Source organism: Chamaea fasciata, unplaced genomic scaffold (assembly GCF_029207755.1).
Source record: "Chamaea fasciata isolate MVZ Bird 193981 ecotype frontalis unplaced genomic scaffold, bChaFas1.0.hap1 SCAF_15, whole genome shotgun sequence".
NCBI lineage: Eukaryota > Metazoa > Chordata > Aves > Passeriformes > Sylviidae > Chamaea > Chamaea fasciata.
Window position 1 is genome coordinate 10,816,114 of NW_027094100.1, and position 27,760 is coordinate 10,843,873.

Sequence of the window (27,760 nt, forward strand, 5' to 3'; positions counted from 1 at the left end):
AGTTAGACACAAATACACTTCTTCAGGGTAGGAGCCAAGGATGACTCACACAAGCACATGCATCACAGATTTTTATCTTTCCACTGCTATTTGTGGCTGCAACTTGTGGTTTAATAAAGGTTAAATGTGTTGAGCTCAGCTTCAGGTCCAGTTGTAAAATGGCCAGTTTCTATTCTGGCACATTTCATCTTGATTGAGCTTAACACTTTGTTGAAGAATTGTGATGCTGGCACTGATCACGCTTTATCCTTTTTGGGTCCCTTTATCAGCTCCAGCAGCTGTTTTGCATAAGTGCAGTGGATGAAGAATATGGATTTTGCAAATCATTTTATTGTTCCCAGCACTCGGCAGTGAGAGATCATTGTCTGCTTAGCAATAATGGCTTTTCCAAAAGACAAACAATTTCTAATAAATCAGACCTCGAAGAATTTAATAGTAAAATTAAATGACCCATCACCAATGGTTTATGCATTATGCAGGCTGAGTGCAAGTATAGTGGAGAGTATATGCAATTACTGAAGATAATTATTCTTATGAGGGAAAATGTTGCTGAGTATTTCTTGTGTTAAATAAATGAGTGAGATTCCTAATGTCATTTAGGAGAAACGTCACAGACGCTTGGAAGCCTTAACAATTCAAATTTAATAATTTAAAATGACAATAGCACAGGCAAAGTACAAGAGGCACTGGGATTATTCTCTAATAAATCTAAAGTATCACTTGGGAGGTTGTTGTTTTAGAAGACTAGAAGTTATTATGTGCCTGTGATTCAAGGGTGAAGATGAGGGTTTGTGTTTGCTGCAGAACTGTCATCAGTTTTAACTGCATCAGGCGCTGTGAGGTCAAGTCTGACGCGTGCCAAAGTGCATTTTTAGCTGAAGGCAGCTGGGTCAGAGGGTGATGTCTGCTGAAGGTCTGGGACCACAGCACCTTGCTTGCCACCACAAGCTGTGACAGACCTTTAAAGCAACCCAGATTTCAGTGGTCCACAAACCACTACCAATCCACAGTCTGTCTGTGTGGGGTCTGCAGAAGGTTGCCAAAACAAGCAGGTCAGTGTCAGCAGCCTTTTGCAGGCTCTGAAACACGCTGAAATTACCAGGGGTCTAAAAATGGAAGGTTAAAACCACTCCCTCAAAACAGAAGAATAGTTGTTGATCAACAGCAGCCTTAGCATTTTTTTTTTTTTTCAGACCTGTGCTGTTGCTGTGGATGGGATGCTCTTCTTCAGAGCCAGCAGGACTCAGTAACACTTTCCCTAAAGTGTAGCTGGTGAAAAACAGGAATGAAAGAGGCCTTGGTAGTGGTTTTAACTGTTTAGCTGTGGGAAAGCAGTTTCTTCAGCACAATGGTATAATTGAGTTCTCTGCACTAGTCTCATCTTAAATGAAAGGACAAGAGGCGTGATAGAAAACAGAGTGGGGCCAATGATTAAAAAAAAAAAAAGAAGGCAGATGAAGGGATTGTTTCTTTACAGAGAAACAAGTAGGGAGCCTGTTTTCCAGTTTCTCTTGCAGCATTCAGTGGGTGAGTTGGTTAGTCAAGCTTGAAGGAGAGTTGGACACAGCTGTCTTCTTTGCCTTCTTTGTTAAACTGGTTTTGGCAATAGCTGCAACAGAAATGGAAATGGGTCAGATAACACATTTCTCATCAGATGTCAAGTCTGGAATCTGGTTTGACCTTCGACAAATTAACTTTTCTCTGAAAAAAAATCCCAATCTGGATTGCATCAGGAGAATTCCCCCTTTTGAATATGCTTAGTTTGTCTCTGGTGAAAGACAACGACTAGAAATCACCTTTATGTTTGTTACATTATTTTTCAGAAGTGCTTTAGATAGTGTTAACAGTTAATTCTAGAAGGATGAAAAGTGTCTGTCTGCATTATTTATTAAGTAAATGGGTCCTTTTCCACTAACATCTGTTATTTGTAGAAGAAAAGGTGGTAAATTTGGAGTCACACAGTCAATGGTATGAAGTGAGATTTTTTTTTAGGGTAACATTTGAGCTTGTGGCTTCTGTACTTCATAAATGTTTTTTTAGGGATCTGGAGCAGTCTAGCTGGAATCTAACTTCAGGGAACTTCTATTGGATTAGAAATCATCTTGAATCAGGCTTCCAGGAAAATTGATTACAGATTGTCTCTTATCAGCGTCATCTTATTTTGTTACAAGTTGGTTTTATTCTGGCTTATCTGGAAAAGACGGAAAATTAAAGGCTGTATCCTAACATCTTAAAATATCTTTTGTGCACATTAATTTGAAGAGTATCTGTCCCTAGACAAAACAGTTTTTCACATTGCTATGAAGTTTGGGTTAGAGAAGACAATGAAGAATATATGACTGCTGAGATGAAGCAGCATAAACGAAAAGATTTTCAACAGGAGCTCATTGTAAAACAAGCAAGAATAGCAGGAAGCAGACTTAGAAAATGCAGCAGCAACAAGAGATATTGTAAAAAAGGAAATACGTGTAGACATCAGTGTCCTGATGTTCAGAAAGGGACTTCCTCTTCTGGCTGTAGATAACAACCAGGAGATTTTTTCCAAGTACTTAAATCATATTATATATTATTTAGACATCTAATACCAGTTGTGCCCCTAAAATCAAGTAAGTAGATGTAAATGCTAAAACTCAGATGTGTGTGTGTGTGTGTGCTTTGGTTTTTCTCTGGATGGTAAATGATAGACTGGCTTTAGAAAGCCAGGGCTTAAAAGCACTTTGATATTGGTGGAGGGGGAGGCAGAAATTACATCCTCTTTCTTGCTTTTCTTCCTCTATTAAGAAAGCACTTTTTCTCTGGTAACAAATGCAGAATCCACTTTTAAAGATAATTGTGCATTTCGAGTAGTCTGAACAATTTGTTCTTTTTGTAAAACCTTTTTACCCTTAACGATTATTGTTCCAGAGATTATTTATTTGATTGGGAAGATGAACATCTAGTGGACTGGAGGTTGTCCTAATGCCTTCTTACCCTCGTTTTATTACTGTGTTCTGAGCAAAGCTCTGATTTGGAACCTCTCAGCTGACGGTTTGTATTATGCTAATCGAAATCTGTTTACTGGAAATTAAATTTGAATACATGGTAACCTTGCTGTGATTAATAAACCTCTTGCCTTTTTTTTTTTTTTTCAGTTTTACTTCCAGTTTCCACTCCAAATATTGATGGTCCTGAAAGTGCATTTGGATCCCAGACATTTTCCATCGCAGAACAAATCAAGAGCCTCCTCTCCTATCTCAGAGCAATGCAGACAGCTTAATATCATATGACCTCATTTCTCCAAATTAAATGAAAGAGGAATTTTCCCTAGCTTTCCATGAAGCTCAGCTATTGCCTGTTAATTTTGACTGTTAGTGCTGATCTTTCAGTTGGATTCACAGTGGAAAATGTAGCTTTTAACAGGACAGTTGCTTTTGGGTCTTTCAATGCATCACTTCGTGCAGTGTCTCAAGCTTTAATAAGTTCTCCAGCACACCATGATATCATAGCCAAAGAGGGGAGCAGTATTTTAATTGAATGTAAACTGAACATCAGCCACTATGAACATATCCTTTGGTATAACTCCAGAGGACACCTGCTTGAACAGAAAGATGAAGGTGAGTTTTCCTGCTGTTTTCTATCCATCATTATTCCCCTTTTAAACAGTATTGGAAAACCCCTGGGACTTTATTACAAATTTTCTCTTCCTATCCTCCCATTTTTACAATTGAGAGATAAGGAGAGAGCAAAACAAGTTCTCTGCCCTCTGAAATGTTATATGGGAATGACACCTGGGTACTTCTGTTCCAGCCCATCCATCCTGCTTTGCTGCCCCACAGAATGACCTTGTTCAAGACTCACCCCAGTATCCCACACACAAGAAACGAGTCTTCATCTTACCCAGTACTAACTGATGGTTTTATTTATTGTTGCTCTTGTTTAAATAATTTTTCCAAATGCATGAATTAAATAGTTCTCCACAACTTGCAACCTTTTGAGGTTGCAGTTGGTGATTTAATTTTGTTACAGGACCTTTTAAGACATACTTAGTACATTTATTTTTTTGGTTTATGCACCAGTGAGACTGTGGAAATTAACACAGTATGTAATGGCCAACAATGGAATTCACACTATTTAACCCTTTTGAACTGAAGGGGAATATCTTTTCCTATTCATTAGCTCTTATAGTTTTATCCCTGCAGTTCTTTATTTAAAAAAATGTTTTAGTGATGCATGTGTTTTTCTCTATTAGTATTAATGAAGGTCATCAAACTAATTGATAGGATCTTGTTGGAGGCCATCTTTCTGCCTTAAGTATTCAGTAACCTTTTTGTAGTTATAATGCCATCTGGAGATTAGTTCAAAGTAGAGTAATTAGCAGAATAAGTTATGAAAACAGTTCAAAGCAGAGTAATTAGAAGAAATGAGTTATGAAAACAGTTTTCCCCCTAAGTTATAAATGCACAGCAAATGCTGTATAAAGCTTCTTGTATTGATTTCTTTTTACTTGAGTTTTGCATGTCAGCACTGCATGCTCAGCAGAAAACTGTCTCGAGAAAATTCTGGGTTCTTTCGCCAACAGAGCCATTTACAGACTGATCTTCTTCATGGGTCACTTGGCTTTTGACTCTAAACGTATGGAAAATTAGACTTTATAGAGGACAGTCTTTTACCATAGGGTGAGAAGCCCTAGTTAAGAATTAGGATCCCCGTCAGAAAGAGCCAGCAGGCCAGAAGCACACTGGAAAAGTGCAGATGAGAGAAGGAAGTAAAAGCAGTGTAGCAAGCATGCAGAATAATTTGCCATTAAGCAGTAGGATGGGTAAGTGGGTTACGGCTTTCTGTGTCACAAGCGTGGAAAGGACATTTCAGTCCTTGGTGTGCTGTTACTGTGCTAGAAGTGGACTGCTCACTGCCAAGCTTTGACTCTTACTGATGTTTGCCCTGGGATTTTTGTTTCCTGAGCTGTGTTTATTCCTTCCCCCTCTGCAGGTGACCGGTGGAGGATTGCTTATAACTCCCTCAACATCACAAAGGTCAGCTTTGCTGACCGGGGCCGGTACACGTGCGCAGGCATTAATCATAACGAGACCTTGTACTACACAGTCACCCTGAGGGTTATCTTCACCTCAGGGGACATGAGCATCTACTACATGATTGTGTGCCTCGTTGCCTTTGCCATCACCCTCATTCTGAACATCACCCGCCTGTGCATGATGAGCAGCCACCTGCGCAAAACGGAGAAGGCCATCAACGAGTTCTTCCGGACGGAGGGGGCCGAGAAGCTGCAGAAGGCTTTCGAGATAGCCAAGCGCATCCCCATCATCACCTCCGCCAAAACGCTCGAGCTGGCCAAAGTCACTCAGTTCAAGACCATGGAGTTCGCTCGCTACATCGAGGAGCTGGCCAGGAGCATTCCCCTCCCGCCCCTGATCCTTAACTGCAGGGCCTTCATGGAGGAGATCTTCGAGGCCGTGCGGGTGGAGGACCCCGACGAAGTGGGGAGGGAGGAGAAGCAGCCCCGGGGCTGTGGGGCGCAGCCGCCGCTGTTCCCCGGGAACGCCGAGATGAAGCGCAGCCACTCCCCGGCCGGCGACTCGGACGACGGCTCCCTGAGCGAGCAGGGTCAGGAGATCGCCGTGCAGGTGTCCATCCACCCCCAGGCACAAGGGCAGGGCATCGACACCGTGTCCCACGGCAGCTGCCACTCCGTGCCTGCTGAGGAGGGCGCCTGCTGAGCACGGTGATACACAGAGAGGGGAAGGAAGCTCGGGTGATCCAAGGGTACTATTGAGGAAAGGGTCTGCAAACAAGCTGCCTCAGTCCCACGTGCACAAGAGTTTTTAATTGCAAGGTGTCAGGGCCAGTTCTGAAGTGTGTATTTTGTGTCAGTGTTGATTTAACAATTCCAGTCTCCTTTTGGAATATTGTGCGGGGGACTTTCCTTTCTAAAGCAGGCTTGCTATATTTAAAATAGTAACAAAACAGCAATTCTTTGTCCTTGGCTCCTTGGTAGCTTTCGATACTTCAGTTCTGTGCGAGAAGTGACCAGGCTGAGCAGTACAACTTGCAATAAGAGCTTCTCCTTTGTGAGCTCCTTCTTTCTTCACGAAGTTGAGCTGAAATTCCTTTGAGTCAGTGTTGTTGTCCTGATGAATTAAGTTCTGTGCTCTTTTTGACTTGCCCCTTGGTGCGTGTAGTCCATCAGAACCACGGTGAGCTTGAACAAATCTGTTTTGTGTCACGTGCTTCTGTGTTGCTATCAAAATGTACTGTACTTAGGAAAAGAATAGTGCCAGGATTTGCTGCTGGATTAAATGAATTATTGTAGTTTCAAAGCAGCTTAGAGAACAACCAGGAGGTCTCAGTTTTCTGTGCATCTGCAGGAAACTTGGGTATATTCTAAAAGCTTGTTGCCTAAATTTGGTGCTGATTTCCAAAGCGCCTTACCCTGGTCCTGTTCCGCAGAATGGAGCAGTGACAGCACTGCTGGCACTGCCTGGCTTTTCATTTTGCTGATTTCACTCACTATAGAAAATCCAAAGTTTTATATTGTATTTGACATTGTGGTGAGAAAGATCCCTTTCAGTAATCACATGGTGGCAAAACTAATAAATTAATTTATTGTCTACAGACAGGTGTCTCAGGCACATCTTCCTGAACAGCATTGTAATAAAGCAGGTGAAAAGTAGTGACACTGAGAAGCTCTGCTCTGGCTGGTCCTGTCAGAAGGCAGTGGCAGAGAGTGGGGGGCTGGCTGAGCTGTTTGCCAGCTGCTGTTTGCAGGAGGGGAGTGACTCACTGGTAGAGCCCAGCCTCGTGTGCTGCAGAGGTGGCAGAAGGGAGAGCTACAGCTGCTGACATATGTACGCACACAAGTACTTCTCCAAGGATCTCCCACCTGGCTTCCTCAGCTGTAGAGATCCAGCCTCCAGGAATCAGAGAGCAGACAAGAATCTACTTTCTTCTTCAACTCTTTGGTGCTGTTTTTTTTTTTACTCCTTAACATTTGTAAGTTGTATCACTTGAATAGCATTTTTTTATCCCGTTGAGATTTAGTAGATGTAAAGCTTGTAAGCACTCCACAAATTAATTTCTTACAACTACTGGAAGCATATTGCCATATAATTTTAACAGCTTGGCAACAGGAGCGCCATTTAATTTCACACAACTCTTTTTTCTTTCCTTATTATTACAGAAATGTCAGTTGAACAAGTGATTCTGGAGGGCTGCTCAGGATTCTTAAGAGGATTTGACATTACATTTACATGAGTAGAGGTGGTAAACAACCAGGCACAGTGGTGATAGCAGGGTGGGGCTGTCTGTGGTAATACATGCTCAGAACGAAGGGACTGAACAAATACAGTTACCATATCAGAGAGAGGGAAATGATATCATCTATTACCATTTAAAACTACCTTCTGGGGAAATTCCTGCAGTGAGCCACCAATTAAATCACCCTAGTTGCCTTTGGCCTGTCAGCTAAGAGTGTTGTTAGTCAGAAGGAAAATTGCTAGCCTTTATTACAGTAACATTCCCACCAGCTTGGTGCCATTTCCAAGACTGTAGCAAACTTTGTCTGCTTCAGGGGAAAAAAAGCCTTCTGTACATACTTTGAGTAGCTGCCTCAACAGTGACTTCTTTTTTTGTTTCCATAGTTTGATGGCACTTTATGTCCAGGTGAAAAGTTTGTATAGTTTTATGTAACTTGTCTGGTTTCTTTTAAGTTTTTTTTAGGTTATCAGTGTTAAAAGATACTTTGTGGATAAATATCGATTTGTCATAGAAGAAGGAAGCTGCCGGTTTCTATTCTGTGCTCCAATGGGTTCTGCAGGTTTGTTGTACATATGTGAGGGGAGATTTGGGATTTGCACCCTTTAGGATGCACTGGTCAAAAGAGATGAAGGCTACAAGAGAGAACGATGTGTTTCAATCTCCTTTGTGCCACAGGCTGTCAGAATGTACCTGCACCTGCCTTATAAACAGCTCTCCTGGCCTCTGTGGAACTGTTGCATGATATGCAACGTATGGATGTGTCACCCCTAAATACACAGTGAGAGGTGCCACTACAAAATCTAAACTGTTTAGTTGCTTCCTAGGAAGCAGTTATGATTGACAGATGTCACATCAGAAGTGGCAGCTTACAGGCAGCAGAATGACACTGGAGGTGTGTCAGATGGGTGTCAGGAGAGCAGTTTTGAGGCTGGTTTGATCTCTTTTTTGATTTTTATACTTTTATTTAGGTAGCTTCAAGTTCTTACTGAGCACAGTTTACCAGGTGTCTTCATACATCCTGTTGCTGGTTGAGAGGAAAGAGTGACCGTGCCTAAAGGTCCTCAGAAATGCAGTTGCAGTGTCAACTGCTGGATGGCAAAGCTGAGAGTTTTCCTGAATTACGACAGTATTTTGTTCCTTAAATGAATTTCATTCCTGGGAAGGAGGTTGTTTTGTGAGGATTTCAGTATATCAGGAGTACCTCCTGAATGTAAGAACTGATCCTACTCCCACTGAATTCAACTAGACCGGTTTTGGTGGTCTGTGCATTTTATGGGATTTTTATGCATCTGAAAGCAAGGACGATGGTGATGTTAAATGGTAAAAGTGATTTCCAGCAAATGAAATTTGACACCAGTTTCCAAACAACTTGTGAACTATTCTTGTTACCCTGAGAGTAGATGTGTGCACTTAATGTCTTTGATTAATCTAATTGAGCATTAACATTGAAAGTGTTTCTCTCTTAACTTTTTGTAGGATGAGGAGAATCTACAGTGGTTTCCTTGCTTTAAACTAAAGTCTCTGACAATCACAAGGTTATTCTATCTCTCCTTTGTGACTTATTTTAAAAAATATAAAATCTACTTGTTATCCAAGAGTACCCTAAAACTAACTTTGTAGTGATTATTTGTATTACCTGGATTGTAATGTAACTGTTTAATGTAACCACGTAGGATTTCATACTTTCATAAAATGAATTGGTAGATTTGCAAAATAAATTGAAAAGAAAAACCTTGCTCTGCTGGAATTTTCTGTTTTACAAGTGAGGAGTGCCTGTCTCGCCAAGATTATGTAGCAGCTGTATTGAGCTCAGCAGAACGTTGTTAATCAGCCTGACAGAGGTTATTGGGATATTCAGTCATCTGAAGGACCATTCCTGCTATGACATCTTTGGATATGTCCTTTTTTTTTTTTGTCTCAAAGTCTTCAACAGCATCTAATAATTGTTCGCAGCTGCATATACAAACAGGTACAGACATGAAATGGTGTCGGGAAGGCCCTTGTTTCCATCTTTGTTTCACGTTGTGTATGTGACCTTCAACCACGGATCTGTTTTATTTGTTCTTAGCTTTTTCACATGCTGGTACTATTCTATATTGTAAGCACCTTTGTTTTTGTAGTCCCTCACCCCAAACACCAAAAATCCACTTTGCTGAGAAGCCCTCTGTAGTGCCTTCCATGGGGGTGTGCAGCTGTGAATGAGAGCAGAATTCATCCACATTGCTTTTAAAGAAGAGTCTCTGCACAAGGCAGATAATGGCATTACAGCTGAATATTTGGGGATTTTCCCATGAGAATCAGCTGCCTAAAGGAAGAATTATTGGACCCATATTCCTCAGGCTAGGTCAATACTCAGTCAGCATCTGCTTTCTATCTCCTTGTTATGAGAGATGCATTCATGATAGCAGTTCAGTTTTTTAAAGCTCCTCTAACCGGATTCCTCATGATCCTATCCACAGTGAACAAATTCATCTGCATCCATTTAGAGCACTTTTCCATCTGGTAACAAAAGATCATTGAAAAGGGACCTGCATTGAGGATGATTGTACTTTAATTTTAGGTGCACACCTTAAAAAATACATTTTTTTCTTAACATTACAGCGCTTCTGTGAGTGAAGTCTCCAGCTGGAGACACAGTGGAGACACCACGATGTCGTTCAACTCAGGCAAGTTACAGCTTTATTGACTTCCCTTCCGCCAGGTCATTTCACACCAGCTGAGTCTCTTCCCTCTCCTCTTTTTTTAATTGGATAGCAGCTCATTCAGATGTCTGCAAATATACTGCCAGCTTTTTTGCATGTGGAAGTGAGAATTACACCATCATTCAAAAAAAAAAAAAAAGAAAAAATTGTTCTGCTAGATGCTGAAATACCAAAAAAGCCCTGAAAGCCGGGAAGTTGTTTATTATCCCTGGTAAAACACTACCTATTCTTTGGTCATGCCTGGCTGCCAATGAGTGCAATAATACTGAGCAATTAGGCCTTTCATTTGTGTTAGGTTAATTAATTGTTTGCACAGTGCCCTGAATATGGAATCATTTTCCTTTTGGAAAGAATAAAAGGATTAGAATGGCTTTATCCCAAGTCGCTCTGAACGTCTTTTTATTTATTTAATGGGAGAAAAACCCTCTGTCGCCCCAAACGCGGAGCACACACTCGAGCGTTACGGCTGCACGGGGACGTTTCCATCCGTGGGGGTGTGGATGCATCCACATATGTCCATCCATCTGCAGCCAGGCTCCATATGGGATCTGGGGGTCCTGCTGCATGGCAATGAGCGTGCAGAGGCTGCAGGGTTGGGATGTTAGTGCTGTCGGGCGGCAGAGGGATGAGCAGCCCTCGGATTTCAGCTGCCTGCAGCACCACGGTCACTGTGAGCTGTGGTAGCACTGGGAGGGCAGAGCTCTGCGACTGGATTCTCTCTGAAGAGGTTTGTGCTGGGGGAATCCAAAGCAAATGGAACCTGGGCTGGGATTTCGTGAAGAAAGGAGCCAGTGGGCGCAATATTGCAGAGGCTATTGCCAGCTCATCTTTATATTTGTCCTATTCAGTGTCTCCTTGTGCTGCTATATTATTAAATATATATTTCATGTTAAATGGTTCTACAGACGTGCAAAAAGCCATTTCAGTGGAAAGCGAAGGAACATACTCGGCTCTTAAGTGCAAGGCAGAGGCTGCCATCACACAAACGTCCACTGAAGGGGTTGGACATAACTGGCTGGAGTTCCTCCTGCCTTCCCTGCTCCCTGCTCTCCTATAAGATGTGTTATGGGCCATCTGCAAGAGCTGAAAGTGAAAATTCTGTCCCATGCTACTTTCTCTTCCTCTGAAGATCAGGAGACTGAGAACAACCCTGGGTTTGAAGGGAGCATGAGAGGCCACCCAGGACGTGTTCTCAGGCACAGATGTCCATCCTGGCTTAAAAACAGCTGCTGGCAGAGATGTCACATCTCCCAGGCAATCTGTTCTCCTGCTAAACTCTCCAGACTACTGGAAAGATTTCCCTAATATCTGCCACAAATCATTTCTGAATGCATCACCCATCTCGTCCTTTCCATGCTGACTGCTGCTACATCTGCAGCCCAAATCAGGGCTACTCCGAACAGGCAGGAAAGGAATTGGAGGGCAACACAAAGCAGGGACCATACTTGGCTTTATGTGCCTGTCTTGCCTGGGGAGATCATTCTGTGTTCAGCCTAAGTTGACAGAATTTAACTGGAAGTCAAACTCCTTTTGTTTATTTAATGCCTGGATGTCTGAGTGTTGCTTCTTGGGCTTTGGATCTTCTTGCTGTCTGTGCTGGGTCATGGAAATGTCCCTGACATCAGTGCTGTTCATATCAAAGGAGTAGCTCCAATAATCTGGGTGCAGCAGTCTCGTGATAGCTTTGTATTGATATATGGCAGGGGCTGGAAGGCAACCACTGCAAAGCACATAAGCCTGTCCCACCATAATCTCAAGAGATTTTCAGCATTTCACTCACTTTCTTTCCTTGGTGAATTCACTTTAGTGCATGAAAATATTCAGAAGTATCTTGCCTGGTCGATGGGAGCATCCCAAGTTTCCATTTTTTTCTTGTGTTTTTTTTTGTTGTGGTTTTTTTGTTTTGTTTTTTTTTTCCTCTCTGAGTTTTTTCAAGCTTAACTTTCCTAAATAATGACTAGGGAGGAAGACAGTGGACCAGAACAGACATGAAGGAGTTTGGACAACTGTCCTAAATTAGAGGACAGGTTTGCTTTGGAAATCCTATATGCATCACACTCTGTTACAGAAAGTTGGCTTTAACAGCAAATCTCTTGCAGCAGGGTGTCACTTCACTTCCACAGATTACTTGAAATGCTTTATTAATTCGATGACCTTGTGGGCTCTCAGAAAAAGCCATTTCTCAGTGTTTTGGGGAAAGAGAACTTCCCTGAGTTAAAGGGACTGTTTTGTTGCTCAGATTTATTGCTTGGCTGACTTAATTCACCATTCAAACACGATGATTTTTAGCTGCTGGGCAGTGGGCCTTGCAATGTTGAAACTAATTAACTGCTAGAACTCTTCTGAGCAAGGCTGTTTTCTTACTGGGTTTTGGGGCTTTTTTTTTTAATCCCCAGAAATAAAGCAAACACGATCCTTGGGGCACAGGGTTGCATGGGTACGATATCAGCGCAGACACAGCCCCGTGCTGGATGACTCTGTGTCACAAAGGAAGAAAGGCTCCCAGCTGTTCCTGCTGCTGGCTGTGACACCACACAAAGGTAAGAGGAGAAAAGAGACAACATCTGAAGACAGAAGACAGGAGGGGTGCCAGAGTCATGACAAAGGGAGAACTCAGAGAATAGCAAGTGAGGTCTCCTCTCTACAGCTCTGGATGCACAGCCATCAAAGACCCGAGGTGTGGGCCTGGCTGGCAGGCCAAGGGCAACAGCTCTGCAGCTGGAGAGTCCTCACACCTCTCTCCCCTTCCTTCATCTCCACCACTGATATTGCAGACTGTATTTCTGAAAGAACCTTGTACCTTGTAGCTCAGATAGATCTAAAGAGCTGCAGTTCCTGCTGGAAGGACCTCACTGAAGCCTTGAGAGGGAAGATAAGGAAGGGAAAAAGAAGTTGTTCTTTGTCAGGATGCACCTGGCTGCAGGAAGCTACCAGTTGTTATCCCATCAGGGACTTCTGCTCATTAAAATATTTTCTGGGAAAAGTTTATAACCCCTGCAGTACTTCCTGGTGATGTCTAAAGATGGCATAAAAAGGTCTAGAAGCTCAAGCAGAGACAAATTCAGTGTCTGTGTACTCCTTCTTACCGTGTTTTTGCAAAGCACTTCTGCCCTGCTCCTTGCTCTGATTCCATAGTGCAAGTGAAATATAAATTGCTGCTGCTCACTGAAAGCAGGGAATCCCTCACTGGCTCCATGGAGCTCCCCATCCATCTTTGCTCCTGACAGTTTGATTACCTTTATCACCATTTTTAAATGCAGAACTGCAAATACCATTAGTGGTCATACAGAATGGCAGCTCTCTTGACACGCCTCAACCACAGTGACCTTCCTCGACTGGCAGCAGGGAGCACAGGCCAGCTCCTCTTCCTCCTGCGAGTTTGGGCTGGGAGTGTCAGCCCCAGCTGCCAGTTCACCTCTATCTCATTGTCTTCTTCCCTGCATTTCAATTCCAATGTTTCCAGGATTTCCAGCCTTCTTCTGAAGCCTCATAGTCTAGCTGCTCATTCCCGAAGCACAGGAATATAGACCAGCACCCCTGGGTGTGTGATCAAGGAAATCTTATGTCACTTGACTTGCTCTGAATAAAGGGGAAGTGCAGAGGATCAGCAGCATGTGGGAAAGGAGACCTCTGCTTCCCATGGATGCTGGTGGAGCTCACCTGGCCAGGAGCTCCAAAAGGACCATGAGGTTTTTGAATAACAGAAAACAGAATTTGGTGGCTGTGAGAGCCCAAAATAGCACTTGGGGATGTTGTACTCATGAGCTGCCCCATCTCTTAGCTCCCAGCCAGAGCATGTTCCAGCATCTTCTGGCTTGGAAAGGTGTCCTTAGATGTGAGGTGATGGTCTATCGTGACAGAGTCCCCAGGCAGGTGCAAAGGAGAGCTGCTTTATTCCAAAAACCTGGCCTTTCTCAGCAATTAGCCAGTTATCAGCTACACAGTTTTAAATCATAACAAACATAATTCAACCACCATGGAGCATGATGTGAACACTCAGTGGTTCCAGAACTTGTTTTTCTACCCCTAATTCAGCTGAGTCACTTTCCCATAGTCCTTTTCTCTTAGCCAAGGTAGCAGGCCTGAGCCATGGTCTTACAAAGCCTTCCCTTTGTAAGGTTTTACCTAAATGCAGCACTTAGGGGCGGTACAGGACGCAGTCAGGGTGTGAGGGGACAGTGCTGAGGGCTGAGCATGTCCCCTCAGGCATGGGGACAAAGGCACCAATTCTCTTCAGTCCCTGTCATTTCCCAGTGCACCAGTGAAACCGCTCCTGGAAAGGAGCACACATGGTCCACGTGTTTGTCCTCTGCCAGCCAGCCCTGCTGTTCTCTCCTTTTTCCTGTGAGCACCTGTGCTTTTCTTCCCTCCAAACTGTCCTTGGAGTGACGCGGCAAAGTGCCAGGTGTACCTTCGCTGCCGCTCTCCTCTCAGCAGCCAAGGCTTTCTTTTGTTCAGCTGAAAGGGAGCCTGGGTCAAGGTTCTTGTGTGCCAGGCAGCATCCAAACACGAGAACACACAGGTGAGCTCAGAGCCAGGATCTGGGCTGACAGTGGCAGGGGGGGAGCACCATGCTGGGGACCAGGGAAATGTGGATAACAAAGGGAGATGGGATGGGATGGGATGGGATGGGATGGGATGGGATGGGATGGGATGGGATGGGATGGGATGGGATGGGATGGGATGGGATGGGATGGGATGGGATGGGATGGGGATGGAGATGGGGACGGAGATGGGGATGGGGATGGGATGGAGATGGGGATGGGGATGGGATGGAGATGGAGATGGGGATGGGGATGGGATGGAGATGGGGATGGGGATGGGACAGGGGATGGGGTGGGATGGGATGCCGTGGGGTCCCTCTCCGTGCCGTTGCTGGGTGATGGGGACACACCGCAGCCGGGCAGCAGTCCCCAGGGCAGGGCCGGGCAGCAGCTCCTCGGCTGGAGCCCCGCGAGGCCCCGCTAGAGGCAGCTCTTGGTTTGCTCTGAGCACGGAGGAGCAGCCGAGCGCTGTGCCCCGGGATCGCGGAGCGGGCAGGAGCGATGGAGCTGCTGCTGCCTGCCCCGACACGGGGCCCTTCCTCCAGCGGGGAGCCGCAGCCCCTGGCCACAGCCCGCCCGGGCTCCCACAGCACACTCAGCACCAGCATCTCTCCACATGCGGTGTGCCAAAGCCTGGCTGGGCAAAGAAACCCTGCGGATGTCAGCCTGAACCCAAAAGAGGAGGGGTTGCAGGGGGGCTCAGGGGGCTGAAGTCGGCTCTGGGGAGCAGCGATATCCGAAGGAGAAGGTTGGATTTAGAGGTGTGTGCCCCCCTCCTGCCCGCACCGAGAGCAATTTTCAGCGCTGGCATCCTGCAGCGGGAGGGTGGGAGGCGACAGCCAACGAGGAACGGATTTGCTTTGTCCTTTTTTTTTCCTCTGTAGATTAACAGATCCAGCTCTGGCTGAAGTATTTAGTGATCACAGCCACTTAATTGCATGGGGAAAACATTTCCTGGCAGTGACTTCTGCGCCCGTCTTGGCTCGCCGGGTGTTTCCCTTCGCGCGGCGGATGGCAGGAGCAGCCTGGCACGGCACACAGCCGTCCCCGGGGACGGGCAGCCACAGCCCGGGTGCCACAAGCCCTGCCAGACGGATGCCACCTGCAGTGGTGCCCTGGGAGGCCCTGGAGAGGCCGGATCCCCTCGCCCAGCCTCGGCTTGGCGCAGGCTGCCGGGCAAGTCCTCAGTGGCCAAAAAGGTCCTTGGGGCCACCCAGCCCTGGCTGTCGCACCGCGTTCAGCCTGGGTGAATTCCAGCGTTGTTCTTTTCTTTTCAGAGCTGCAGGAGAAGCGGCTGATGGTCACCTTAAAGGAATAAACGATGCATAAAAATATTTGATCAATTAAGCCAAATGATTTGGCAAGCGACGGCTCCCGCTGTACCCATCCTCCTCACAATTGTCTCATTATCCAGCCCTAAATCAAGCTGTCACAGCTCTCTTTTTTTGGCTTGGAGGGGAGAGGGAGGGAAGGAGGGAGCTGCTTTCCCGCGTTCACCTGCAGAACAGAAACCCGGAGCGGGGAGCGGGTCACTGAGTCACCCAGAGCATCCTCCCGCCCGTTCCCCCTCCGCCCGCCGCTCCTCAGCAGTCTGACCGCGGACCGGGAGCGCCATGCGATCCCAGCCGGAGCTGGGGCTGCTGCAGAAGCTGCGCTTCCACCCCGGCTCCTCCTGGGACCGGAGCTCCTCCAAGTGCCGTTCCCAAAGCCACCGGCTTGGTCGCTTACTGTCGCCGGGGAAGCAACCCGAGAAGGGGACACAGCTCATCAGGGGGGCAGGAAGGTCCCCAGGGACGGGGTCTGCACCCTTCTCAGGTGGCAAAATAAAGCTTGGAACCGGCTTGCTCCCGTTCCTGCCACGTGCAGCAAGTGTCTGGAGGACCTCCTCTTGCCTCAGCTGGGACAAAAGGCACTTGGAGCCCCTCACTTACGGCACGCCTGAGCTGTGGTAATCACATCAGCCCCTTTTCACAAAAAAACCCATAGGCGATTGCATCAAGAGGTTCTTGATATGAGCAGAGGGACCCTGTGTGTGTGAGCCCCAGACAGCAAATGTGGAGTCTTTCACTACCTGTCCGTCAAGAGGGAAGCAAACTCTGGCTCTTTGGGAGCCTCAGTGTTTCATAGGCCCTAAAGAAATCGCCTGAGGACCCGTCTCCTGCATCCTCAGGACAATGGAGCCTCCCTCACCCTGCACACAGGGAAGCCCCTCTCAGGAAGAGTCCTCCTCCTGTCCTCCCTAGGTGACACCCTGGATACTGGGCCAGACCTGTGTGATTCCCCAGGTCTGCCAAAATAATTAATGCAAACTAATTCTTATTATTTTATTAATAAATTAATTAAAGACTCATTGGTTCACTCTGCTGGGACAGTGAAACAGCTGCATACTCATCTGTTCATGCGAGCACAGCCAGGCAGACAGAACATCCCCTTATGCTGCCTGCCCTGCACAGAGACAGCCCAAAACAAGACTTTTCCACCCAAGAAAAAGAATAAAGAGGGGACCACGTGGAGCAGACAGAGACCCTTGCAGGCAAAACTGCTCTGGGTGGAATTAACAAAAAATGTGTCATTTTCTCCTGCCAACAGCAGCCGGGCAGGGCAGGGCAGGGATGCTGGTTCTGGGGAACGGGCTGGGACTTTGCTGGTCCCTGGGACCTGCTGTGCTGCTGCAGGCACCACCAGCTCGGCTCTGAGCAGCCCTCGTGGGTGCCATGTTCAGTGCACACTGTTTAGTTTTGTTGCCTTTTTAATGCTGTCAAAACATGCGATGCTCCTGCTGCTTTCACAGCCTTGCTAATTGGCTGCAAAGAGCAGATTTCTGTTCGAATTACAGCTACTTTTGAACTCTGAACTTGCCTTTAAAATCCGATTCCTACGAGGTTTTTGTCCCCACCCCTTGCAGGGCTGTGAAGCAGCACAAGCAACAGCTCACTCCCACAGTGCTTTTTGGAGGACCACGGGCAGTTCACACACCCTGCAGGGATCCCAGAAGGGATTTTCTGCTCTCATCGTGGGCTCCCCCCAGCCTCTGGCATCTCTGGAAACAGAGGACTGGGGAGCACATGTCAATCCATCACCCGGAAAATGCAAGCAAGACCCTGTCTGGGGAGCAACTCTTGGGCTGAGCCTCCAGCAGATGCTGAGGTATCTTCAAGCTTTCCCACTCCCACCTCCCTTCTCCATGCTCCAGTGACAGGTCTTTTCCCCTGATGAGCCTCTTGGATCACAGATGTGCAGGTAATGTCTGGTGCTGGGTGCTCAGGGAAGCACCTGCACGAGTCACAGTGACCCTGTGCCCCCTGAGTGTCCTCCACCCACCTCCTGCCCATCACCTCTGCAGCTCAGGTGCTCTCATCATTTTCCAGCTCTGCCAAAGCCAGGAACAATTTGAGCTGCACAGCAGGGCTGGAGCCTTCCTGATGGTGCATGCCTGGCAGGCTCTGGTTTTCCTTAGATGAGGCCAAACAGGAGCTCTGGAAAAGCCCAAATGAATCCAGGAGCAGCAGGAGCAGGACTGGTGATCTGAGATACCTCCAGGAAGACTGAGAAAATCACATTCCAATCCTGGCTTTGGCCCAGCCCCTCAGCAGAAGCAATGAGAGGAGGAATGGAGGAGCTGGACAAAAGCCCCTGACCCCTCTCTGGTCACCCCTGAGCCTGCACTAATGAAAAGCCAGGCAATGCTCAGGTGTGCAGGGCCAGGAGGACGAGCCCAGGGTGGCGCCTGCACTAACACATGCTCACAGCCCCAGTGTTTGCCAAGAGCCTGTTGCTCTGCCAAATGAGCCTGAGTTTGCAAGAAGCTATTTGCCAGAGCAGAAAATGTTGGTCTCCAGCACATCCTTCACTCAACAGATGTTCCAGGTCCTGCTAAGCTGTAAGAAGACTGACCAAGAGTCCCTGATGGGTGCAGATGGTTTCAGGTCCACTGGCCATCAGTAACAACCCAAAATGCTCTGACCATCGTGAACCACAAAACCAACCTGCTGCTGGGCAAGGGGCCAGAGCCAGCACTGGAGGCTGCTGGGCATGGGGAAGGAGAAGCTGGAGCAGCATGAAAAATCATGGCAAAAGCACCCACAATGGGAGCAGTTGGAGCAACAATTCGGGGTTTCTACATTGCTTGGTTATTTCGGATCACAGATGGAAATCCAAGAGAAGCATCTCGTAAATCACACGGTCTGTGGTTTTTCCCTTTTCCCCTGCTGTGTTATGATGGAAAATTGCAGTCGGTGTTTCCAAAAGCCATGAAATACCGTGCAGGCCCTGGCAGGTTCACATCCAGCTGAAGCAAACTCCACTCCAGCATGCAGCTTGCCTCCAAAAGGGTCACCGAACCCAACAGCTGTGTTTTGCTGACTGGAATTTGCACCTTTCCCCAGCTCATTGGGCCGCTCTCACCTCTTCCCCATCAGCATTGATTTAGAGTTGGTTGTGTGCCAGCCTTGAACCCTTTGAACACAATGGAAACCAGAGGATTTCTGATGGAAGACAAGGAAAAAGGCAGGAACAGGTGGCTTTTAGAGGAAAAAGAAAGGGAATTTTTTTTAAAATAAATGATTCTGCAATAAAAAGGGAGAAGAAGAAGACTTTGCTAAAAATTACCATGCAGCACCGAGCAAGAGAAGATACTTGGCCCCACAAGTTTTTGCTGCTGCTGCCTCCCTCCATGGCCAGGATAAAGCACAGGGAGTGCCACAGCAGAGACACAGACAGCCCTTGGTGCCACGGCTCTGCCTTCAGAGCCACTTGCCATCTGCTCAGTCCCAGAAGCACAGGGGCAAATTGTCACCAGCACAGTGGTAAATTGCCACCATCCTGCCCCTGATGCTTCCCTGCTGCCTCCCACACCTCTCCAAGCCCAGGGGCTGTCCCATTTACCCACAAGGCTCAGGATGAGCTTTGTCCCATGGACTGGGAGCAGCAGCATCTTAGCACCACAGCCCAGGACACTCTGGGGTTGAGGATGTGTCCCCTTGATTACCCTGGAGCTATGCTAATGGCTTTCTGTTTTAATTACATGGAAGTCTAAAGATGCTGCAGGGTCTGGGTAATGCTGCACAGCACCGAGGATGGTCTGTGCATCACTGACAGCCTTTTTTTTTTCTTTTCTTTCTTTTTTTTTTTTTTTTTTTTTTTTTTTTTTTTTTTTTTTTTTCTTGCATAATGAAGGTAAAGTGACACTAGGGACATGTGTCTTTTATGGTCCGAGGTCAGCTGCCTGCAGGTCCTGAGAGCCAGGAGAGGGAGGGGAGAGGGAGGGAAGGAAAGCAAAGTAAACAGATAAATCCCTGGAACATATGGCCTGTGCTGGGTATCTTTACGCATGAGGCACCCCACTTAATAAAAGTTTAGGATGGAAAAGCCAAATAAAATTGATAATCTGCCCAGGGAGGGTGATTCAGATGAAGCAAGCACATTACAAGGAGGTGACTGATTTACAATTTTCTTCTATTTGCGGTTTTATGACTATTACAGTTATTCTTGTGAATATAATTCATTACTGTGCTATTATTCCCAGAAGTGAAAATCAGAGGTTTATCAGCCAACACCGGCAAGCATGAAATACTGCCCCAACACAGAGCTCCGTGCTGGAATCACAGCTCAAAACCAGATGAGAAGGCAAAAGCCAAGAGCTCACCTCTCCCCATCCCCAGGTGCCCTCCTGGGACACAGCCAGGGGCAGGCAGCCCAAAGCCAGCAGCACCTCCCACCTGGGCAAGGAGTGAACCAGACCTGTGTGACCAGGATCTCATAGTTCAAAAGATGATGGACACACGAGTGGCTCTGTTATTTGGAAAAAAGTAATGTTGGTGAGTGCTCTGCTGGGCAGGCACAGGCAGGGGGGATCCACAGGAGCTGGACTTCGAAGGGATCAGGCATGCTGCCTCTCCCGGGGGCATGGCAGGCTCCCAGGGGTGGCTTTGGCCACAGCTTCCCACTGTGCTGCCAGGTTCTGGCAGGGCAGGGTGATGGGCTTGAAACCAAGACAACAGAACCTGGAGCCAGAAAGAGGGCAGGGTTTTATTTAGACTAACAGCTCTAGCTGGAGAAATGGCCTGAACCAGGGGTTTGTCCAACACAAATGCACTGAAGACAGTACTGAAATGTACTTGAGGTTGCTGCTTGGTGGATGCCTGGTTCTGTAGCCCACGTCTAATGTAAAAGCCATCCTTCCTGTGGTGTGGTTTCTGCAGCAGCAGCTGAAGCCCAGCCCCAGCCAGCTGCTGGTGCAGCCTGATGGCACAGCCCTCTCTGGCTGCATCCTGTGGGCTGTCAGGCTTTGTCACTCCTGCATGCCAGCCTCAGCTGTGAAAACCAAGAGAAGTCTCTTCCAGACTCCTTTTTCTCCTCTTTTCGACAAGTTTTTGTCTGAAGACCCACACTTTGCTCTCCCTGTGACAGATCCTCATCCCAGAGGCTTCTTTGCAGCGCTCCAGATGTGCCTGACATTCTGCTCCAGCATCAAGACACACCAGCTCTTGATTAAAAAATCTCCAGAAGGTGATGGCAAAGAGCCCTGCGCAGCACAGAGACCCTGCAACAATCAGAGAGGAGAGGAAGCCCAAAATCAGTGTGTCTGGGCCAGACCAAGGGTCTCTTCAGCCCAACATCCCGGTGCTGGGTCTGGAAGAGTGGATATAGTGGAGACAACACTCTGGAGGGACATTTTCCTGGCATCCTCCCATCTGGGTCCTAGAGCTTGTCTTGATGCTTAATAGCTCTTGACGTATTTTTTTCTTCCTACAATTTGTCTAATCACTTTCTGAAGCCTTGTAAAGTTTTGGCATGTCCAGTATCATCTTGTAATTAGTCTCCAGATGAAGGACATGCTGTGGGTGGAGATTTGTGTGCTTTCAAACCCAGTCTGTGACACTGGGTTCTGAGTCACGGCTGAGGGTGGGAAAAGCAAACACAGAGGCCAGGAGTTTACTCCTCATCACCACCCTGTGTCCCAATGGGAAGGAATAGAATCTCTGAAGTCTGAATTGTTTAGGTGGAAATAAAACTACGCCACCTGCATTGCCAGAGTTTGCCCTCAGCTCTCTGCTCTCTCCCTAAAAGATGATGTGCCACTCGCTAGAAAACAAGCCACCAGGATGAGCCACAATTGCTGTTTAACCACTTTAGACCGGGAAAAAACCCCAAACCCCAGACTTAACCAAACGTGCCCGTTGCACTGGGGTGAGCTGCGCCTCCAAAGTGAAGCAGGTGTCAAGTTCTCTGCTGGGAAGGGCGTTCTGGTGAGGCCAAGAGCAGCGATTGGGAAACGCGAGCAGCCCGGCAAAGCCTAATGACAGCCCCTCCTACGGCCCCTCAGGCTGGCAGAGCCAGCTCGGGCTGTTCTCCCCCATCCCATCGGCACAGCCAAGCACCAGGCTGGGGCTGTCCTTGGCTCCCCCAGCCCTGTTGGCACAGCAGCCCCCAGCCAGCGTTCCGTGCAGGAGCAGCTCCAACCCGACATGCGCAAAATAAATCCCATTAAAGCTGCAAACTGCATGAAGTGAAGGCAAATCAGCTGCAGCAATAACCGTGAACTTCCCCTGCTGGGGGCTGGGGACAGGGTGCAGTGGGGCCCCCAAAGTGCCCTGCGAGGACACGGCTCCAGACGGAGCTAATGGCACGTGTGTGGCCCAGGGACTTCAGCATCGTGGTTAATTGTGATGAGCTGTAAAATTCCAGCTGGGGATGAAGGTCCCAGCGCCTGCCAATTAGTCCTGGCATCCTGAAGACAGGCTGTAATGGGATTATTGAACCAGCCCTATTATGCACAAAAGTGTTCGGGGAAGCTCACCACAGTGCCTGGAGAGCTGCTGGGAGCACAGAGCTCCTGCTGGGAAGGGATGGAACCACGCACCCACCCACCCTCCCCGCAAAAGAGAAGCACTTCTCTTGCTCCCTGGCTAAAACATTTATCATGCCAAAGGGGTTTGAGTCAGTGAATCTGGGCAGTGACCAAGATTTTGCTGAGGAAAATAAAAATGGATTTGTTTTCTTTCTTGAGCGACAAACCCAAAGAAGCTGCATCAGACCCCGGCTGAGAGCACTTAAAAGGCGGTGCTGGTGCAAGAAGCTGTTTGCCTGGCAATCTCACATACCTGTAATGGCAGGTATTTGTGCTCTGGAGCTTTTTCCTTGGCAGCCCTGATGAGATTTCATGTTTATAACACTATGGTTCGGGGTGTGAGGGTGGGCTCAGCCTGCCAAAGGAGCCACTTGCTGTCTCCAGTTCACAGAAGACATTTGGAGCCGGTGGGTTCACCATGGCAGATGATGGAGGAAGCTTCCTGCAGACTCCTCATCTCAGCAGCTGCCCAAAATCCGTGCCCCGCTGGCTGTGCTTGCTGCAAATGGAGAGATCTCTCTGTGATGCAGAAGAGAGCAGAAGTGCTGTTTGGATGACAACGACGCTGGCAAACCCAGGGCATGGAGAGGTGCAGATGTGTGTGCTGTGAGCGCTGCCTCCCCCAGCGCCTCCCGGGGGGAGCTCAAAGGCAGGGCCCACATCTGGGTGTGTGCCAGTTCCACAGCCCACACAGTGCCACCCTCCACCCCTCCTGGAGCACTAACCACCCCTGCGAGCCCCTGGCCTGATCTGGGGCTGAATTGTCACACAGTTCTCATGGTCCCTGTCCCCTCAGTGCCATCAATCACTGCTCTTGGGTGACAGGCCAGAATGTGGTTCCAGTTTGCACGCCTGGGCAAAGAGATGAACCAGTTCTGCACTGAGAGAGGTCATCTCCTGATCATGGCTCCGTCAGAAACAGCTCCTTCTCTGCAGCGAGGACCTGACTGTCAAAGGGCTCTTCCACCCCCTCAGTGGAGCGATCCAGGAGCTTTCTGCTGCTGCTCCAGCCCCTCCACTTGGCCCCATCCCCTCAGCAGTGCTGCTCCTGCAGGACTTGGGGACAGGAGCCCAGGCAAGCCAGGGATGGTGCCTGTCCTGGGCAGGACACCCACCACAGCAGCAGATTCCAGAATTGAATCAGACAACATTAATTAGGCAATAAAGGGCTCAGAAAAAGTGGAGAATGAGTGAAGTGGGAGAGGATGGGTTCTGGGTTGTGTCTGCAGGAAGAATTAGCCGGACATGGTTTACAGAGATGAAAAGCCTTTTGATTATTAGAGCAATATTTAGTGGCTGCAGGAGAGGAAATGCTGCTGCTTTCCCTCTGCTAAAAACAGAGTCAAGACTCCTTCAGCCACCAGAGCTGAGACTGTGCATCATCCTGGGAAAAGTTAGGAAAGGTCCTGCTGCCAGATCAAGGCTGCTGAGCTGCAGCCAGCCACTCTTTAAAGAGCTTCAGCAGGGTCTCAGTTTTATCTCCAGTCCATAAGGAGCTTTGCTTTTCTGCCTGGAAGCCTAGGCACGAGGTGCCTTGATGTTGGGATTTATTTCACCTTTATCATCCTGGACAGACATCCCCAGGCTCCTGGGAAGGTCTGCATGAGCTGTTTAACTTCAGCCAACTCAGCCAAGATGCCGTGCACATCTCTGAGCCCAGACAGATGCAGGGAATGCCCAGGGAGCTGCCTGTGACCCACGACTTGCTCTGCTGTCCCCACGAGGCCAAGTGACAGTGACAGCCCACAGCCACGCTCCAAACTCACTCTGAATCTGTCATTTCCAGTGCATTAATTCCTACTCATTATTGATCACCTTGTAACATGCTGGGACTGTGCTGTGCTCCACCAGCCCTGAGTTATGGAGCCATCAGTGTCGAGGAGAGGAGAGGAGAGGAGAGGAGAGGAGAGGAGAGGAGAGGAGAGGAGAGGAGAGGAGAGGAGAGGAGAGGAGAGGAGAGGAGAGGAGAGGAGAGGAGAGGAGAGGAGAGGAGAGGAGAGGAGAGGAGAGGAGAGGAGAGGAGAGGAGAGGAGAGGAGAGGAGAGGAGAGGAGAGGACTTACTTGCTCCTAACAGAGCATAACGTGCTCAACACAGCTGATCACTGTAGTGGATTCCCAGGTGGAACACAGCCCTCTGTTCATGCACTCCCGAGGTATCGGGGAGCCAGAGAGGAGAAGTCCAGCGCATACCAGTTGTTTATGTTTTTAAAGATTTTATGGGTAGTAACCAGGATTTATCCTGAGTCACAGGTGCCCTGCAGGGTCCCCGGGTACTCTCAGCAGCCTTTTCTGCCTCACTGAACATCCAGACAGCAGGGGACAGGGCGGAGGCTCAGATGACCTGCCTGAGACATGAGGGACAATGAGAGGCTGGCTCTGCTCCCTTTGGGACAATCACCCCCTGGAATGCTGCTCCGGGCAGAGCTCACACCCAGCTCAGCTCTGTGGCTGTTCCACCCAGGCAAAACTGCTCTTGCCTCGAGCAGCTGCTCAGCTCTGGACACCTGAACAAATACTCCAAGCAAGCAGAAATCTCTCTTGTGGGACACTGTGCTGATCAATGGCTGCATGCACCAGCTTCCTGTAGGTAATATTAATAATTTTTGCTGTAAGTAATTTTCATGAGCTGCAGACTGAGAAATGCCAGTCTCTTGCCTTCGTCAGAAACCAGAGCAGCTCTGCATATGCATTAAAACCCAGCACACGCAGTTTATCTTAAACCACCTGAACTTCTTGTTCTAGTGCAGTATCTGCCAGCCTGCATCCACCCTGGGAGGTGTTACACGGCATTTCTCTGCTCAGAGCCCTGGTCCCTCAGGGCCTCGGTGGTTTAGATCATAATTCCTCAATAAGACACAAGCTGTAGGGGGAAAAAAAAAATTTAAAAAAAAAGGTAAACACACCACAAAAATGACAGGGAGCCTGTGAGCACATATGGAGAAAAGGCAGAGCAGGCTCTGGGTTTCCCACCCCTGCTCTCCTGAGTGTCATGTTAAATTCCCAAACCGACTGCAGGCAAAGCCATCCAGAGCCCAGATGTTTTGCAGATGTTCAGTGGGAATTGTTCTCATCCCCATGCTTCTATCACAACATTTTCGTCTTTAGAGTCTCTTAATTAGTCAGTTCATCTTTTGCCAAACCCTCTTCGGTTTCCCAGCCTGCCTGTTGGGATGGAGCCACCCTGGGTGCAGAATCCCAACAGTCCTGTTCCCACAGGAGCACCCCAGCTCCCTCTCTAACCTCTATGGGAATACACAGCAGGTGATAGGAGCATCCCAATATGTTTTCCAAGTCATTTATTTGTAAGGGACTTAGCAGCAGGCTTAAAACTTTCCTTTATGACTCCATAGCTCTAAAAGCATCGATGCCATAAACAAATGGCCAAACCTCAAACCTTTGGGCAGAGGCTCCTCCTTTGGGGTGATCCCCTCTGGAGCCAGGCTGCTCCTCAGGGCACCCCCAAAAGAGCACGGGGCTTGCACAGCCTCTCTCAGCCCATGCAGGAGAGGGGATGGGGATGTCCCCTCCCCACCAATGTCCAGCCAAGGAGGGAAAGCGCAGGGATGGAGCAGGACCTAAAGCATCACGGGGCTCCTGAGTGACTCAGAGGAGGAGCAGCCAAACAGAGCTTCCTTTATTGATTTATTTATAAAGAATGAGATATTAATGCAGGACCTGTTGTTTGAAGAGGTTTCTCCTGGCTGTGCCGGGAGAGGAGCCCTGCGGGGAGGGGGGAGGCGTGTGTGGAGTGCTAATCCCCGCCCGCTCCCCTCGTCCCCTCCTCACCCCATCTGTTCCTTCGGATGATTCACTGCCGCTCCTCAACTTCTTATTCCCCTTTCCCCACCCTGAGCAGGGAGTAGCTGGCAATTAAAATACTGGCAGGGGGGAAACACTTCATAATGCATATGATTATTTCTTAGTCCGAGGAATTTTAATCAGCTGAACACACGGAAGACCAAGTTTTGCCAGTCAGACCGCACAGCCTGATGCTGAAACCTCACTGGCTGCTTTCTTCTGCCCACAATGTGCCTGGGATGCTCTGTTATTGCTGGGTCAGAGCTTGTGCCTCCAGATTTTCCTGCAGCTTTATTATTGTTTTTATGTCTTGAGTTTTACGATACACAGGCTTTACAGCAGGGTACTTTTTGTGATTTTTTTTTTTTTTACCTTGACTTTGTTTTTTTGCTCAGGACCATAACAAGGTGATGGGATTTATGGGCAGCTCTGGGTTTCCTGTTACAGCTTTTCTTAGCAAGATCATCACTTTTACCACTATCCTTGCTGGCCTTTTTCTCTGGCTTTGGTTGTCCCCAAGAGTCACAGCCCACATTAGTCTCCAGCTGTTGTTCAAGCAACCCAAGCAGGGATCACACAGGAGCTATTGTAGCTAAATAAAAGTTTCAAGAGCAGCAGGGTTTTAAAAGTCTTCTGAGCTATTTCTGGTGTCATCTGTTAACACCACTTTGAGCAAAGCCCTGCTTACTGGGGACAATGGCAAAAAGCATCCTTGGCTGGAGGGCTAAGGACTAATGCAACAGCCCTGGATGACCAGCTGGGGACTGAGAAAGCAGCCAAGAGCTGCACAAAGCCAGGAGCTATAAATTGAGGGGGAAAATATAAAAAGAACCAGGGTATTATTTCTTAATGATGCCAAGGGCAGTACTGAGGGAGGGAAGGTGTGAGCTGCTCCAGGAGGAGCTGCCTCGTGGCAGAGGAAGCAAAGGCTCCACCTAGATGTGAATTTGGGTCTGTGATTTTGGGGACAGCAGCCTTGAAGGCTGAGGGATCCCCAGAGGCCATTGGGGATGAACCATCCTGTAGTTTTCTTATGAAGGGAAGCCAAGAGTATCCTTCAGCTGCGATGGTGGTGAGAATTTGGGAGGTCCCTGCCAGGCAGCCAGCAGCCTCTGCAGGCTGAGTGTGGATCCAGCCCCATCTCAGAAGCAGGAGTCTCAAAACACAGCCTTGTCTGCATTTTTCTGTAACTGGGCTAATGAGATTCACTCACCAGCTCACCCCCCAGCCACAGTGTGAGGAAGGAGACCCATCAAAAATCTTTATCTCCTCGATTTTGTGAAGTTAACACTTGAGCTTTGTGGTTTTATTTAGCTGGAGTCCCAGACTGGGCACCAAAGGCCAAAGGGATGCTGGTACTGCAGCCTTGCTTCTTCAGCATCTCTCAAGGAAGGACAAGGGCCACAGCTCCCTTTCCACACCCTCATTTCTGACAGCTTGCAGAGATGAGGACATTTCAGTGCTTCTGCTTACACTTTGGAAACATTGCTCCACGTGTTTGACCAAACAGTGTATTTTTTTTCCCCTCAAAGGAAAAATCGCAGTTGCAATGTGGTCTGTGACAGTGCCGAGGCAGGTGCAGAGTCGGGGGGGTGTCCCTTGCCAGGGTGAATTT

At 47.9% G+C, this 27,760-nt stretch overlaps 1 protein-coding gene across 5 annotated transcripts in view; it reads left to right on the top strand.

Annotated features, from left to right (window-relative positions):
- Nucleotides 1-10,334, top strand: part of MFAP3 (microfibril associated protein 3) — an 11,817-nt gene extending 1,483 nt beyond the window's left edge. Inside the window, exons 1-4 of one of the 5 annotated variants that reach the window (XM_066197540.1) lie at nt 2,184-2,217; nt 2,905-3,027; nt 3,132-3,593; nt 4,969-10,334. In XM_066197540.1, the coding sequence (XP_066053637.1) occupies nt 3,314-3,593; nt 4,969-5,714 (1,026 nt within the window). In that variant the 5' untranslated portion in view covers nt 2,184-2,217; nt 2,905-3,027; nt 3,132-3,313 and the 3' untranslated portion in view covers nt 5,715-10,334. Of the gene's footprint in view, nt 1-2,183; nt 2,218-2,529; nt 2,607-2,904; nt 3,028-3,131; nt 3,594-4,968 lie in introns of those variants that run through there. The other 4 variants (XM_066197538.1, XM_066197539.1, XM_066197542.1 and 1 more) reach the window with 4 other exon arrangements.
- The last annotated feature ends 17,426 nt before the right edge of the window (nt 10,335-27,760 follow it).